Source organism: Cuculus canorus, chromosome 27 (assembly GCF_017976375.1).
Source record: "Cuculus canorus isolate bCucCan1 chromosome 27, bCucCan1.pri, whole genome shotgun sequence".
Classification (NCBI taxonomy): Eukaryota; Metazoa; Chordata; class Aves; order Cuculiformes; family Cuculidae; genus Cuculus; species Cuculus canorus.
The window spans coordinates 2,639,154-2,654,893 of NC_071427.1; the positions used below are offsets into that span (position 1 = coordinate 2,639,154).

Below are 15,740 nucleotides of genomic sequence, written 5' to 3' on the forward strand. Positions count from 1 at the left end.
TTCAGTAGCCACAGCTCCCCAAAGGGGTCGAGAGCACCGATGGCCACCTTGAAAGCCACAGTGCAGCCACGACAAGTGGTGGCAGTAGAGCATGCAGAGCCCCAGCCCAGCAAGACGTGATGGCCAACCATGTTGTGGTCACGGTTGATGGCACTCAGGGAAGCAACGAGGCCCCGAGGTGCATCTTCCCCATCCCACGTTGTGCTCTGGTTGCCCCAGAGAGTCACAGCTCGGCTGTGGGATGTGCAGGAGGGGCTGTGCCCCCAAACCATGATCTGGATGAGGGGATGGAGTGCTCCTTTGGCCATTTTGAAGACACCACCAAGCAGGGTGGGAGCATTGACGTGCTGGAGGGCAGGAAGGCTCTGCAGAGGGAGTTGGACAGGTTGGATCCATGGGCTGTGACCAACGGTGTGAGGTTCTACGGGGCCAAGTGCTACATCCTGCATTTGGTCCACAACAACTCCAGCGGCTTCAAAGCTGCCCAGAGGAAAAAGCCCTGGGGGTGTTGGTCAACAGGAGCTGAACATGAGCCAGCGGTGGCCTGGGTGGCCAATGGCATCTTAGCTTGGACCAGCCATGGCGTGGTCAGCAGGAGGAGGGAAGGGATCATCTCTCTCGTAAAGCCACAGCTCAAATCCTGGGTTCAGTTTTGGGCCCTTCAGTCCCAGGAGGACATTGAGGGGCTGGAGTGCGACCAGAGAAGGGAACGGAGCTGGGGAAGGGGCTGGAGAACAGGGGTTCTTGGAGTGTCTGAGAGAGCTGGGGTTGTTTAGCCTGGAGAAGAGGAGGCTGAGGGGAGACCTTATTACTCTCTACAACTGCCTGAAAGGAGGTTGTGGAGAGGAGGGAGCTGGCCCTCCTCTGGTTGGGTTGATGCTTGGACTGGATGAGCTTAGAGGTCTTTTCCAACCTTAACAATCCTATGATTTGAAGAAGAGGGGAAACGCTGCCGAAACACAACCCACCAGAGGCCGAACGACCCAAAGGCAGAGCAGAGGACGCTGTGATGGGCGCCGAGAGGCTGCAGGCAGCGAGACACCGTGGCACGTGAGTTCATATATAGTAAAAAGTCTTTATTAAGAAGGCTTTGAAGTCAAAAAATAAAACTCTTGATACAATTTTCATAACCGTCAAGTCAGCTCAGCAAATATATAATCAGTACTTTAGCCATGTAAGGTTAAAGGTCCGTTATTTTCTTTTTTTTTTTTAAAATAAAATATATTTTAGTTTTTAAAATTTATTCAATAAAGTACATATTTTCCTATAAATTCCCTACATATACATAAAGAGGTAAAAAATAAAAAAATAAAACTAAAAAAAAAAAAAAAAAAGAAGAAAAACCAAACCAACCACAAAAATCAAAAGGAGATAGAAATTCTGTCTGGTTTTTTGCAACATGGTGAGTTAACCGTGCCCGTTCCCCAGCCTGGCGCCTCCAGCCACGACCCCTGACCTCTCGTCCCATATTTTTAGGCAGTTTTCACATTGGCAAAATAGAAGATAGACCTGTGTTACAAAAAAAAAATATATATATATATATTTATAGAACTATCAAGAATCATCCAAAAAAATAACTACATACAAAAAGAACGACAACAGGCAAAAAACAACAAAAAAAAATTATAATAATTATAATAATAGAATGATTTTAAAAAAATAAAAGACAACCCTTGCGTCTCCTAAAATAAAAAGTGCAACCGGACCTTTTCTTTCTGTGTTTTTGTTTTTAACTTTGCAAAACTGAATACTGTTATTTGGGAAGGGCTGAAGAACAGCTGGGTTTCCTCCTCCCAGCCGCCGCAGCCGGGTGAAGTTAAAGCTATTCTGTAAACATCGGAGTTTCCTCCTCGCCGCAGTTTCGCACCCCTCTTCCTCACTGTCGGCCCCTTCTTCCCCATCCCTCCCGACCCCGGAATTCCAGCCACCCTCCCGCCCTCTCCGTGCCAGCAAGCAGCAGCTCCTCCTTCCCTCCCCGACCCCGTGCGCCCATCGGATCCGTTATTAAATAAAAAGATTGATTTTAAAGAGTTTTCGAGTCCTTAAAAAGCTGTCTTAGGGGTGGAACAGGGAAGAGTCGGCCACCTTGGCGAGGTGGATCCAGCTAGGAGAAGATGTGGATGGCTTGCGTGGCGGGAGTGTGGCAAGCGGGACACTCGGGTTCGGCTTTGCCGCAGATGCGCATGGCGCATTCCATGCAGAAGAGGTTGTGGCCGCAAGGGACCAAAGCGGCGATCACCTCGCTCTCGAAACACACCATGCACTCGCGGGAGCTCTTGCGGTGCCCGTCGGAGCTGCTGGAGTCGGTGGGTGAACCCGAGGCGGCGGAGATGCTGCCGGGCAGGGAAGAAGAGGATGAGTAGCCGGTGCTGTTGGAGAAAGAAGAAAGCGAGCCTTGGGTGGGCAGCCAGGACAAGGTGTTGACGGGGTCGCTCTGGATGCGGCGCGCTAAGGGGTGGTCCAGGGTGACGCCGCCGCTCTCCGGGAGGGTGGGCGAGTGGCGCGGCGTAGCCGTGCCGCTGTTGCGTCTCTGCGAGCCGTTGATGGAGGAGCAGCTGCTGAAGGCTTGCAAAGCGTTGCCTGAGCGCTCAAAGGGCGACCAGATGGTGGTGGTAGTGGGTGTGGTGAGGTCGAGGGCCAAGAAATCGAAGCCGAAATCGCACTCCTCCGTGCCCAGCGGGGCTGGGGCCTCGCTGAAGGTGAAGCCGCTGCTGGTGCTGTAGGGGCTGGTGGGGCTGGCGTCCGCCACCCGCCCGCTGTAGTAGGACTCGGTGGAGGTGCTGCCCAAGGAGCTGAGGCTGTCGTTGCGGAGTGCGGCCGAAGGGCGTCGGGCAGGGTGGGGGGCTTTGGCCCACAGGCTGGCCGTGCTGCCCTGCAAGTCGAGGCAGACGTCGGTGCCGTTGGAATGGAAGTCGTTGTCGGCATTGACATCGATGAAGGAGCCTGTCCGCATGGTGATGTGCGCCTCGATCTCCTCCCTAGCCCGGTCCACGTTCTCGGGCATGCCTGTCACCTCGAAGACGGGCTCCTTGTCCCGGCTGGGTGTCACTATGTAGGTGTGTGTCTGCTGCTGAATCCGCTTGATGGTGGCTCCCTTGGGCCCCACCACCAGCCCCACGACACGGTACGGGACCCTCACCTGGATGGTGGTCTGTCCCGGCAGGTTGGGGGGCCCCTGCATCGCTCCCGTCAGCCCATTCACTTTATTACGTGTTGCTCGAATCATGGAGAAGTGCTCAGCAGCCGAAAGGATCTCCCTTTTCGCCATCTCCACGTCCTCCTTCCTCCCAGTCACGATGAAAACAGGCTCCTCGCCCCTGACCGGTGTCTTGATGTATGTGTTGGTCTTGGCACGTAGGGCTTTGATTTTACAGCCTGCAAAGCGAGGAGAAGGAGGAAAAATGACACATCAAAGATGAGACCTCACCAAGACCCTGTGTTCACTCAAGCTGGGGAGATGCAGGACCAGGAGGAACCAGCAGGTCCCTTTGGCTCTACACCTGCAGCCCAGACACCCTTGGAGAGATGGGTCCTGCAGCCCAGACACCCTTGGAGAGATGGGTCCCTCGGCCACCGAGGCAGCCAGAGGCTCCCAGCTTGGTGCTGAGGGGCTGCACCTCTTCATCTCAGACACACCAGGCTCCTGGCATCAGCCTGACCCTCTGCCATCACCTCCAAAGCATCACAGTGTGGACCGAGGACCTGCAGGACGCAGCTCCCGAGGGCCTGGACAATGCGTGGGCAGAGAGGGACAAGGGCAGACAGCCATGGGGGCACCTTCGGGGCTGCTGAGGGGATGGGAAAGTGGGTTTACTCAAACAGTGCTTAAGGGGAAAAAAAGACACTGAAGATAAAAGGAAAGGAGATTTGTTTGGTTGCAGCAAGTGCTAAGAGGTGGCCTTCAAATGCGTTCAGCCAGGCTTGTATGAAATCCAGAGGGGAGATTGAGATGAGATCTTAGGGAGAAATGTTTTCCTGTGAGGGTGGGGAGGCCCTGGTCCAGGTTGCCCAGAGCAGCGGTGGCTGCCCCATCCCTGGAGGGGTTCCAGGCCAGGTTGGATGGGGCTTGGAGCCCCTGATCCAGTGGGAGGTGTCCCTGCCCATGGGAAGGGGTGGAATTGGATGGGCTTTGAGATCCCTTCCGACCTCATTCAGCAGCTAAACCCAAGAAACAGACCTGGCCACACCCCAACGGCTGCAAAACAGCCCCGGAGGGATGGGGAGCCGGGGCTGCCCATGGCCAGGCAGCACAAGAAGCCCCCCTCACATCCCTCACCCTGCCCCGAGGAAGGCGACTCCAGGGCAGAGAGGCTGCGTCCTCTGTGCTCACAGGCCACCGGCTCTCCCCGTTCTGGAAAGACCTGCTTCCCCCGCACGAGGAACATGATTCAGCAGTCAGAGCCCAGGCTGGGACGCAGGAGACCAGGGCTTTGCTGCCAGCTCTGCTTTCACCTCGCACAACCTCCGGGCACATCCCCGTCCCTCTCCTCCCACGGGCGAGCTGGGCTCCGGCTGCGAGTCCCTGCAGCACCCGTGCAGCAAAAGGCTCCTGCTCTCCTCCAGGATCGGTCGTTGCATCTCTTCCCAAGAAGCTGCCTCCGGCTGCAAGCGCAGCACTGCTCTCTGCAACTCCATTCCTGCTAATTGCATCCGCTCCAGTGCACGCACTTAATTAAATTCACATGAGGCAGGCGCACAGAACCAGGAGCTCAGCCCGGCTGCCCACCCTCCGCTCCCGGCACACGAGGGCGAGTGATCCCTTGACTCCTACTTCCCACACAATCCCTGAGCTTTCCAGGGCACCCAAAGCAAAGCCGGGAGCCCACAGGAGTCCTGGGCTGCACCAAGAGAGATGTGGCCAGCAGGGCGAGAGAGGCGAATCTGCCCCTCTGTTCCTCTCTTCTGAGACCCCACCTGGAGTCCTGGGTCCAGTTCTGGAATTCCCAGCATAAGAAGAAGATGGAACTGTTGGAACAAGATGATCCAAGGGCTGGAGCGCCTCTGCTATGAGGACAGGCTGGGAGAGTTGGGGTTGTTCAGCCTGGAGAAGAGAAGGCTCTGGGGAGACCTTAGAGCAGCTTCCAGGGCTGAAAGGGGCTCCAGGAAAGCTGGGGAGGGGCTCTGGATCAGGGAGTGCAGGGAGAGGATGAGGGGGAAGGGTTTTGAGCTGAAACAGACTGAGATGATATGCTGGGAAGAAATGTTTTGCTGTGAGGATGGGGAGGCCCTGGCCCAGGTTGCCCAGAGCAGTGGTGGCTGCCCCATCCCTGGAGGTGTTCAAGGCCAGGTTGGATGGGGCTTGGAGCCCCTGATCCAGTGGGAGGTGTCCCTGCCCATGGCAGGGGTCCCTGCCCATGGCAGGGGTGGAACTGGATGGGCTTTGAGATCCCTTCTAACCCAAACCATTTTATGATTCCATAAGTTGCTCGATCCGAGCCCTGACACCATCCCTGCTCACTGCAAATGCCGCTGCTGCAGCTCCACATCGACAAAGAGCCACAAACCGTCAGGGAGAGCTCGACCGCTCACGGACACGGCCAAGGCAGCTGCAAATGCCCAGCTGGCTCCTCCACAAATGGCTCGCTGGGGGCATTCCTCTTCCCAGCTGCTCCCTGAGGAAGGGCAGGGCGGCTCTTCCAGCTACGAGGCTGGAGATGGGAGAGTCCCGGCTGCCGGAAGGGATTCAGCCAGGGCTGGGGCCATGTAGGATGTTTAGGTAGGTCTGTCTCAACCAGGCAAATCAACCCATGTGCAGCTCTAACAGGGACCGTGCTACATCCAGAGACCCCAGCGCAGCACATTTACCAGGGCATTGAGCATAGAATCATAGAATAGTTTGGGTTGGAAGGGATCTTGAACATCACCTTGTTCCAACCCCCTGCCATGGGCAGGGACATCCCACTGGATCAGGCTGCCCAAGGCCCATTCAACTTGGCCTTGAACCCCTCCAGGGATGGGGCAGCCACAGCTTCCCTGGGCAACCTGGGCCAGGGCCTCCCCACTCTCATAGCGAAGAAATTCTTCCTAATGTCCAGTCTAAATCTGCCCCTCTCCAGTTTATACCCATTCCCACTCATCCCATCCCCACAAGCCTTTATGAATACCCCCTTCTCCAGCTTTCCTGGAGCCCCTTCAGGCACTGGAAGCTGCTCTAAGGTCTCCTCTGAGCCTTCTCTTCTCCAGGCTGAACAACCCCAACTCTCTCATCACAAAGAATAAGCTATAAGTCTGTCAAAAGAAGTGAACAGCAGCTGTCCTGGGTGTCACAGCCCAGCTTTTCAGCAGCACTAACTGCTCCGATAGCGACATCCAGGGAGCTGACAGAGTGGTAACACCAGCCTTTCCAGATGCTTCCTCCAAGAAACCTCAAAAGCAGCTTGTGCCCGGCTCCAGGCAGCTCCATACGTGTCTTCTCTGCTGCCTGCAAAGCTCCCAGGATGGCAATGGACAGGATGGAGGGGAATCCAGCACGGGACCAGGTAGATATAGCAGGGGAAGCAGGAGACCCGCCGAGATCTCCCTCCAAAGGGTGGAAACCCTCTGAATTTCATACAAGCCAGGCTGAAAGTATTTGAAGGACACCTCCACGTACTTGTTGCAACTAAACAAACATTCCTCCTGCCTTGCATTGCCCCAGGGATTCACTCCTGGCTTGGGGCAGCGAGATGAGCCTGAATTCAACCCAAACTCAACCCTTCATGCAACCAGCTGGGCTCAACCAGGCACAGAGCTGCTCCATTCCCTAGAGCCGGGGACGCTGCGGAGCGGCTGCAGGGACACACGGAGGAGGAATGTGGGTGGAGAAGGGTTTGTCCAGGCTTTTTCTAATTTAGGACAACAACTGGAAGGTGTATTTATGGCTGGGGGCATATGGTGGCGAAAGCAGCAACCCTGTTACTGGGGCAGGGCAGACCCAGCATCAAAGATGAAGGTTTTGAAGCATGTGCCAGCTTCTGCGAGGCTGTTTTCCTCCCTCATTTATTCTGGAACCTGCTACGAGCTCTGTCCCTGCTCCAACACTTGGCAAAGTGGGACAAACACGAGGGCAGCAGCAAGGGCAGCTGGGCTGGGAGCACCGTGGGGCTCTGCCCGTGCCTCCTGTGGACGCCAGCCTCAACCCCAAGGTCCAAAATTCACCTTTCAAAGCAGGAAACAGCAATTTCAAAGATTCAAGGGGATCAGCAGCCGCCAGGAGCTGCAAACAGGAGCTGCTCGAGAGAAACATCCCATGGGAGCACAGCACAGCGAGGCTCGTCCTCGTGCTGCTCCACCGGTGGGACCAAACTGATGCTATGGAGGAAGAAGTTATCCGGTTGCTCCTTACGAGCCCTTCCTAAGGGTAAAGTTAGAAACCTGGGTTAAAAACTAAAGGGGTGTCTGGCTTGGCCAGCTCCACCCTCTTCAAATAAGCAGGGCAGGAAGAACGCACAAGACCCACGGCTGCCAGATGCTTCAAGAGCCCCTGCGCCACAGTAAATCACGCAAGTCAGAGCTGGTCTTTCCAATCCTGGCGTAAAAGAAGCCGGTGGCAGGTCCTGGGCAGCAGGGGTGCTGGTTCCCTCCCTGCCTGCCCAGGGAAGCACTGCAGAAAAGGAGTCATCGGCCAGAGAAGCTGCTTGCCCAAGGCCACGTGCTGGCATCTGCACCAGGAACCACGCTTGCAGCGCGAGGAGCGCTTCTGTCATCATGACACCCCGGTGAATGCTCCCTGATGGATGCATTGGGAATGTGGTGGGAGCAGAGTTGGGACAGCACTACGGCCTTACACAGGGACCAATCAATCCGTCCTCCCGTTGCCCCCAGCCTCAACGCCACCCAAGCCACCCCTTGGCCATGGGGACTCCGAGGCAGCAAATCCTAAAATCTCCAACTGGGAATGCTGGGCAGCCTCGCCAGACTGGGATTCAGTGAAGGACTGCATCCAGTTCTGGAGCCCTCAGCACAGGAAGGACATGGAGCTGTGGGAACGAGTCCAGAGGAGGGCTACAAAGATGATCCGAGGGCTGGAGAACCTCCTGTACGAGGACAGGCTGAGAGAGTTGGGGTTGTTCAGCCTGGAGAAGAGAAGGCTCCAGGGAGACCTTAGAGCAGCTTCCAGTGCTGAAAGGGGCTCCAGGAAAGCTGGGGAGGGGCTCTGGATCAGGGGCTGCAGGGAGAGGATGAGGGAGGACAGTTTTGAGCTGCAAGAAAGGAGATTGAGATGAGACCTTGGGAAGAAATGTTTTGCTGTGAGGGTGGGGAGGCCCTGGCCCAGGTTGCCCAGAGCAGTGGTGGCTGCCCCATCCCTGGAGGGGTTCCAGGCCAGGTTGGATGGGGCTTGGAGCCCCTGATCCAGTGGAAGGTGTCCCTGCCCATGGGCAGGGGGTGGGACTGGGTGGGCTTTGAGATCCCTTCCAGCCCAAACCATTCCAGGATTCTATGATTCCCATGTTTTACCTCGCCAAGGGCTGATGCCCAGCATTAATGATGAGAGAGGAGGAAAACAAGGTGCCAGACTTTGCTACAAGTCTATAAACAAGGCAGCTTTAAAAGCACTTTTCGGATCGAAAAGCAAACACCCCAAAAATAGGGAAGGGGGCAGCCCCAGAGGTGCTGCAGCCCCAACAGATCCCTCCTCAACTCCAGAGCCCGGGAGTGGCTCAGCTGCTACCTTACAGGTCTTTGGCAGAGCTGCGAGTCCCTGTGGGCCCAAACTCATCACCTCAACCCATGGCCATGCTCATCTGCAAGCAAACACCCTCATTCCAGGGGTCTCAAGCACAGGCAACTCCACGGAGTCACAGCCCCTTGTATCACCACCATCTCTTCCTGCAGAGATCACAGAATCATGGAATGCCTTCAGTTGGAAGGGACTTTGAAGTTCATCCAGTTCCATCCCCTGCAGGAGCAGGGACATCTTGAACCAGATCAGGGTGCTCAAAAAGCCCCATCCAACCTGACCTTGAACGTCTCCAGGGATGGGATCTCCACTGCCTCCCTGGGCAACCTGGACCAGGGCCTCAGCACCCTCATTGTGAAAAATGTCTTCTCTATATCCAGTCTAAAAACTTCCTCCTTATATCCAGACGGCACCAATGGAGCGGTGTGAGGTGGACACACTCGATACCTCATGTTTCCAGACCGCAATCCCTTCTCTTCCTCCCCCTGTCACCAGCTATGACCTGCTGTGTCCATTCCGTGCAGGTCCCAGCACGCTCCGCTCCACAAAGCTGCCCTGGCTGGATCCATCGCACTTGCCATCAGGCTGAGGAATCACTGGATTTGGGCAAGAAACAAAATCGCACGGGGATTCTCCCCCAGGTGATGCAGTGATGGAGGCAGCATCCCAGGAAAGACAGCTGCTCTCCATGAGGGTTCTCTCTTGGTACCACCAAAGAGGACTTCACCCTCTGCCAGGAGCTCCAGTCGGATCCAGGCTGTGACTGTGGCAAGAGCGGATGAAAACCAGTAGAGCCAGGCTAGGAAAGTGCCTCTCCATCCTCTGTGCTCCTGCTGTTACCCAGGCAAGAGATAAGAGACCCAACACAGCTGATCGGCTCGCTGATCCCCAGCACCTGCTTTGACATAAGGTGGCCTCCTCCACATGAGGAGGACAAAGCCTGATCCCCTTGGCCAGACCACGTCTCCGTTTGCCCAGAGAGCTTTGTGCTCGCAGTGTCCATCTCCAAGCTATGAAAACCCAATAAAGCAAACAAGAGCTTTTCTGGAGGAGCCTTTGATGGCATCAACCAGGACTGGAGCCAGGTGACACCTCGCACCCAGCCCTCTGGAGCGTGCTACTCTCTGAAGAAATACGTTGCCTTTCCTCTTGCCCAGCTCTGTAGCATCTCCTGGCCTCAGACCTGACATTTCGGCATTCCCAGTCCCCTTTGTTACAAAGGGTGCAGGATGCACCAGGAGCGGGGCCAGACATGGAGGAGAACACGTTGCACCTCCATCACATCTCATGTCCCCTCTTGCCGAGCGCTCCTTCCCACCTCTCTGCAAACAGTAATTAATTCATCCTCGCAACCACACAGGCACATCACACCTTTGTTTCTTCTCCAGACACTGGGAAAAGCGACGCGGGGAGGCTGGGCTCCTCGCCTCGGGCCAGAGAGGAGGAAATCAGTGCCAGAGCCAAGATGCGCAGGAAGACGCTTTAGCCATCAGATCAATCTCTGCGACCAACTTTGGGATTTTTTGCCTCTGCCACAACCCAATGAGGTGAGAGGAGGCAGCCAGGCTGTGATGGTCAGAGGACAGCAGAGAGGACCAGCCCAGGGCTCAGAAACGGAAGAGGATTCAATGCAGCCCCAGCAACCTACTGCAAGTCTCCAGATGCTCAAGTTCAACCACAAACCTTGGTCTGTGGTCTCCTTGTCAAACCTTCAAGCACCGAAACGCCCACTGTGCTCTGGCACGGAGAAGAACTGCTATATTTCATCCTGGATCTCCCCTACGAGCATCACAGCATCTTTTATAAACATCTTTCCCAAATCCTTTGCAACGCTGTAAAGTCCCTGCGTGTCACAGACGGAAAAGTGGAGCCTTGGGAAAGGAGCTGTGCCTGACTCTGTCCCACGAGAGGCACTCGGCACTGGAAGGGAGAACCGAGCCTGTGGCTCAGCTGCACCAGCCACCCGTTGCCTCTCTGGGGCAGAAGCTGCTGGAAATGCTCCTCCAAAGCCTTCGTGGCTGCCCCATCCCTGGAGGGGTTCAAGGTTGGATGGGGCTTGGAGCAACCTGATCCAGTGGGAGGTGTCCCTGCCCATGGCAGGGAGTTGGAACTGGATGGACCTTAAGGTCCCTTCCAACCCAACTCATTCCATGATTCTATGAAAGCCAGGACATCAGGGAGCAAGGCCAGCACGGTGCCAACATGCAGGAGCCAGGGCAACTCTAATGCCCAGCCTGCCCCACACTCCCCACCTCCTTTGTTCCCCGTGATTCCCCTCATCCCCAACACTCTTCCCTGGCCCACACCACCACAATTGAAGCCCACAGCACTTTTTGGAGATGGTCCCTCCCAGGGCAGGAGTCATGAACAGGCTTACACACAAAGGCACAGCCACGTAATCCCACCAGACCACGCTGCTTTTCAGCAGCCGTGTGGCTAGGGAGAAGAAAAGCCACAGATCCTGGCTGGTAGATGCTGCTCTGCACCATCCGGATGAGGGGTGATGGCAACCACCTCTCCAACTCGGTCAAGAAGACACAGATTTGCTTTACACCACAAAGCTTTACCTGCTGAGCTGTGGCTCCCTTCTGGAAAGGGTTAAATTAGTGGACTTGGAGGACAGAAACTGAAGAAGGAGAAATCCTACCTGACAGCCTCTGTCCCACCACAGTAGGACCAGCCATGTGTTGGTCTGATGGGCGAAGTGCTGCCTTGGGACGTTCTGGCCACCTCCCTGCTCATCCCGATGGCAGCAAGGGGCTACCAGGCACCGGGGACAACAGGACCAGTCCCAAAGTGCCCCCAAGAGCTGCTCCTCACAGAGGAGAGAAACCTGGAAGAGGTTCTGGAAGAGAAATCCAGCCTTGCTCCAACTCAACGCCCTTCCAGGGCACCCGATATCCAAGTCTTCATCCCTTCCTGTGTTCTGAGCACCACAAGCACCCAGGTCATGGCTGGGCTGCGGAGTGCAGGAAAGACAAGAGCGATGGGGACATGGTCTGAGGGAGTCAGCCAGAGCCGTGCAGTATTACATCTCAGCATCAGGACGATGCCAAGCACGGTGAAGCACCCCAAGGCTCAGCTCCTCATGGCTGTGCGGCCACAGCGCCGCTGCCATGGGAATAGCAAAGATGAAAGGAGACTCGCAGGGGAGACCTGGGGACCAGAAGGACCCAGGAGCAAGTATGGGTGCAGGAAGATGAGGCGAGTGAGAAGGTCTCTGCTCATTTTCCAGCTCGGTGCAAGAACTGGAGAGGCAGGCAGCTACAAACAGTCTCAGTATCGCCCCTGCTCAGGCTGCACCAGCCTCGCACACCCCTGATTTAAACCAGCTGCCGGTGGCACTGGAAAGAAGGCAGAGCACAAAGAGCAAAGCACAAAGAAGGCAGAGCACTCTGCTGCAGCCCCATCCCCTCTGATGCTGCCCAACCGTACCCCCTGCCACTGAGAACCAGAGGTGCCAAACACTGACCCATCCCCTTCATACCAAAACAACAGCACAACTCGGGCACGGCACGGCATCCAGGCAGGCTGGGAGCTGCAAAAAAGTTGAGACCAGAAAAGGGATAGGAAACACATGGCAGAAACCCCCCAGGGAAGCTGGAAAGAACCAAGCAGCTCCAGCCCATGGTTGGCCCCAGGTTCCCTTGGAGCCCACTCATGGACTCGGTGCCCCCCAGTACCCCCTCCTCAAGCTGATACAATCATTTCTCTTGCAGCGCTATTCCAGAAGCCCCACAAGCTTAATCAGGACCTAAACTCTGCACGAGGTGTTTGGAGCAGGTACCCGGGTCCACATTTCACTCGTTGGGGTGCCAGAGGTGCAGCACCGCAGCCCAAACACGCAGCCCTGGCTGCTGCCAGGTGCCACCCGACAGCTCACCGGCACAAAAGCAGCTGCTCCTCCAACCTCCTTCCACTCGCGGAGCCAACGGGGTTCCCAGCGGAAGCCGGACCCAGTTACAGGTTTGCTTTCAAGTTGCCAGGTCCCGGAGGTCTGCAGAGTCTGCTGGCGAGGCCACCAAATCCAGGTCCCCATCCAGCCCAGGGAGAAGGAGGAATATCTGGAGGAGGGTGTGGCACCACGTTCCGCTCCTCTGGCACCGTAGTGGGCTTTGCTGTGCCACCTGGCTATTTCGGCACAGCTGCCCGGTGAGACCCCGCAGCCGGGATCGGCAAGGAGTGCATGGAAAGCTGGGAGACCAGACCCAGTTATAGGTTTGCTTTCAAGTTACCCGATCCCGGGGGTCTGCAAAGGCTGCTGGAGAGGCCACCAAATCCAGGTCTCCATCCAAGCCAAGGAGAAGGAGGATTTTCCGGAACAGGGTGCGGCACCACGTTCCACTCCTCTGGCACCGTAGTGGGCTTTGCCGTGCCACCTGGCTATCCCAGCTGGGCTCACATTCCCAGTGGGAGCCCACAGACAGGGTGGTGGGACCAACACAGAGTGCCTGGAAAGTTGGGAGTCTGGACCCGGTTACAGGCTTGCTTTCAAGTTACCCGATCCCGGGGGTCTGCAGAGTCTGCCAGCAAGGCCACCAAATCCAGGTCCCCATCCAAGCCAAGGAGAAGGAGGATTTTCCGGAACAGGGTGCAGCACCACGTTCCGCTCCTCTGGCACCTTAGCGGGCTTTGCCGTGCCGCTCGGCTGCCCCGGCTGGGCTCACCTTCCCAGTGGGACCCCTCAGATGGGATGGTGAGACCAACAAAGAGTGCCCAAAAAGTTTGGAGCCTGGATATGTTTTCAGGGCTTGCTTTCAAGCTACCCAATCCTAGGGGTCTGCAGAGTCTGCTGGAGAGGCCACCAACTCCAGGTCCCCATCCAAGGCAAGAAGAAGGAGGATTTTCCTGAGCAGGGTGCGGCACTGTGTTCCGTTCCTCTGGCACCGTGGTTGACTTTGCCACGCCGCCTCGCTATCCCGACTGGGCTCGGCTGTCCCAGCTGGGCTGACATTCCTGGTGGGACCCAGCAGCCGGGATGGTGGGACCAGTAAGGAGTGCCCAGAAAGTTGGGAGGCCGGGAAGCGGGGCTGGCTGGGAGGCAGCGCAGGCCAATGGGAAGCGCAGAGCATGATGTCACCGCGCTCATCACAGCATGGCTCTGGCTAACAAAGAGAACAATGAGGCTGCCCAGCTCCCCGCTTCCCCCCAGGAAAAAAGATGCCCCCCAACTCCAAACCCCACATCCCCTTGACTGGGGAGGGATGGGAGATGGGGGACAAGGACAAGGCTGGGGTGACAGAGCCCTGCGTGGCCAAAACTGAGGTCACGCTCCGATCCCAACTGCCCATGGCCAACGGGGTTCCTGCGGGCAGCTCCCCTTTTCTTTTTTCACCATTATTTTTTTTTTTTTCCCCTTAAATCCTCTTACCTGGGGGGGGTCTTGATTTTTTTTTGTTTGTTTGTTTTCTTTTAAAAGATGAAACTTTGGGTAAGGGATATTTAGGATTTGTTGGAGACAAAGCCCACACCGGGCACACCCACCCTGGAGCTGGGGCCGCCCGAGCATCCTTTGTGACAGTGGGGTGGAAAGGGGCTCCTTTCCCTTAATGAAGGGGAGTCATTAACTGGGGGGGGGTCATTAATTGGGGAGGGGGGGTCATTAAGGGGGGGTTCATTAAAAGGGGGGGATTCATGAAAGGGAGGGTTTCATTGAAAGAGGGGGATTCATTGAAAGGGAGGTTCATTGCAGGAGGGGGGGTCATTGAAGGGGGGGGTTCATTAACACGGAAAATTAATTACACACCGAGGCTGAGCCACTGGAAAGCATTTCAACACCCTCCATTCGAGCTGGAAGGGCAGGGGGGCGGCACCCAACTACAATAGAACCAAAGCTCTGCTTTCCCCCCCCCCCCAGCGCTGCCACGGACACGCGTGGCTCCCCCGATCTCGCCCTTTCCTACCCCAGATAAGTTCTTTAATGAACATTTCAGGCTGGGAAGGGCACAAAGAAAAGCAAAGCCATGAAGTTGCCGCCTTTGCGCGACCAAAGCAAGGAGACAAAAGCCTCTCCAAAGTGACCCAAATGGGAGGGGGAAAAAAAAAGAGGAGGGGGGGGAAAAAGGACGGGACACACGGGGGGAGGACGGACAAGGGGGTTACCTTGGCGGCCCACGATCTCGGCGACGTGTTCGGAGCTGGGTACGGGGACACATTCGGTCATGTTGACGCTTTTCTTCCTGCTGCCCAGCGGCTCCGCCAGGAGCGAGGCGGGAGGCACCGGGGCGAAGGGGCCGAAGGCGGATGGAGGGGAGGAAGAGGAGGAGGAGGAGGAAGATGACGAAGAAGAAGAAGAAGAAGAAGAGGAGGAGGCTCCAGGAGCTGGAGGGGAACCGCTGCCACCACCAGCAGCAGCCCCGCGCTCCCTCAGCCCCGCCGTGCCCGGTTCTTCCAGCCCCAACACCGAGAGCTGGAAGCGCAAGGCGGCGGCTTCGTCCTGCCCCGCTGCCTCCCGTTCGGGCTCCGCCGGCGGCTGCTCTGCAGGAGGAGGAAGAGGAGGAGGAGGAGGAGGAGGGCTGAGTAAAGCTAAGCATCTCGGCGTGCCCCGGGAGGGCTGCCCGCCCTCGGGCTGGTAGATGGAGCCGGGCATGGCGGTGCCGATGCCCGCCGCCCGCTCTGCGCCCCCCTGTCCCGCCCCGACACAATGGGGCCGCGCCCCGGCGCGCAGGCGCACAACGGCACCCCCACCCCCCTACACACACACCCCCCGCCTCCAGGGCAGTGGTACCGCCCAGCCCCGCCGCAGGAACGGGGCGGTGCCGACCATGCCACGCCTCGCGGGGGGGGGTGGGGGGGAAGCGAGGCGGGGTGGGGCAGATCCAGGTCTGCCCCCCCACTTAGACTCCTCGCTTCAGCCCGTGCGTGGGGAGGGGACAGTGGAGCCTCTGCGACCCTCCACGAGGGTGTAAAGAGACCGCGAGGGGAAGGGAGTCGTGGAGACAGAGGGGGCTGAGGAGGGGACACATCAGGCGGTGCCCCAGGAGGGGGGAGCGGGTGATGCCCACGCGTGACACGGTCGCTCCGGACCCTCCGTGGGTCTAAAGGGATGGGATGGGGGTACCGGGACTGGTGCAGCCGGTAC

At 57.1% G+C, this 15,740-nt stretch overlaps 1 protein-coding gene across 3 annotated transcripts; it reads right to left on the reverse strand.

The window, feature by feature from the left end:
• Positions 1–1,919: 1,919 nt before the first annotated feature.
• On the reverse strand, positions 1,920–15,303 carry MEX3D (mex-3 RNA binding family member D). Of its 3 annotated transcripts, XM_054050446.1 has the most exons (3): positions 12,895–13,950; positions 12,147–12,723; positions 1,920–3,375 (listed from the first exon to the last, which is right to left on the reverse strand). In XM_054050446.1, exons 2-3 carry the CDS (start codon positions 12,319–12,321, stop codon positions 2,105–2,107), a joined length of 1,446 nt encoding a protein of 481 aa, XP_053906421.1. In that variant the 5' UTR covers positions 12,322–12,723; positions 12,895–13,950; the 3' UTR covers positions 1,920–2,104. The 3 variants fall into 3 exon arrangements, with proteins under 3 accessions (XP_053906421.1, XP_009568806.2, XP_053906420.1); XM_009570511.2 differs by lacking the exons at positions 12,147–12,723; positions 12,895–13,950 and adding an exon at positions 14,762–15,303; XM_054050445.1 differs by having other exon boundaries at positions 12,147–13,950.
• Between the last annotated feature and the right edge of the window lie 437 nt (positions 15,304–15,740).

Bases quoted from the DNA above. Each gene is read 5' to 3' on its own strand.
- MEX3D (XM_009570511.2), bottom strand. From the start codon at position 15,248: ATGCCCGGCTCCATCTACCAGCCCGAGGGCGGGCAGCCCTCCCGGGGC. The intron at 3,376-14,761 runs GTAACCCCCTTG...CTCGCTTTGCAG, and splicing joins CGAGATCGTGGGCCGCCAAG to GCTGTAAAATCAAAGCCCTA.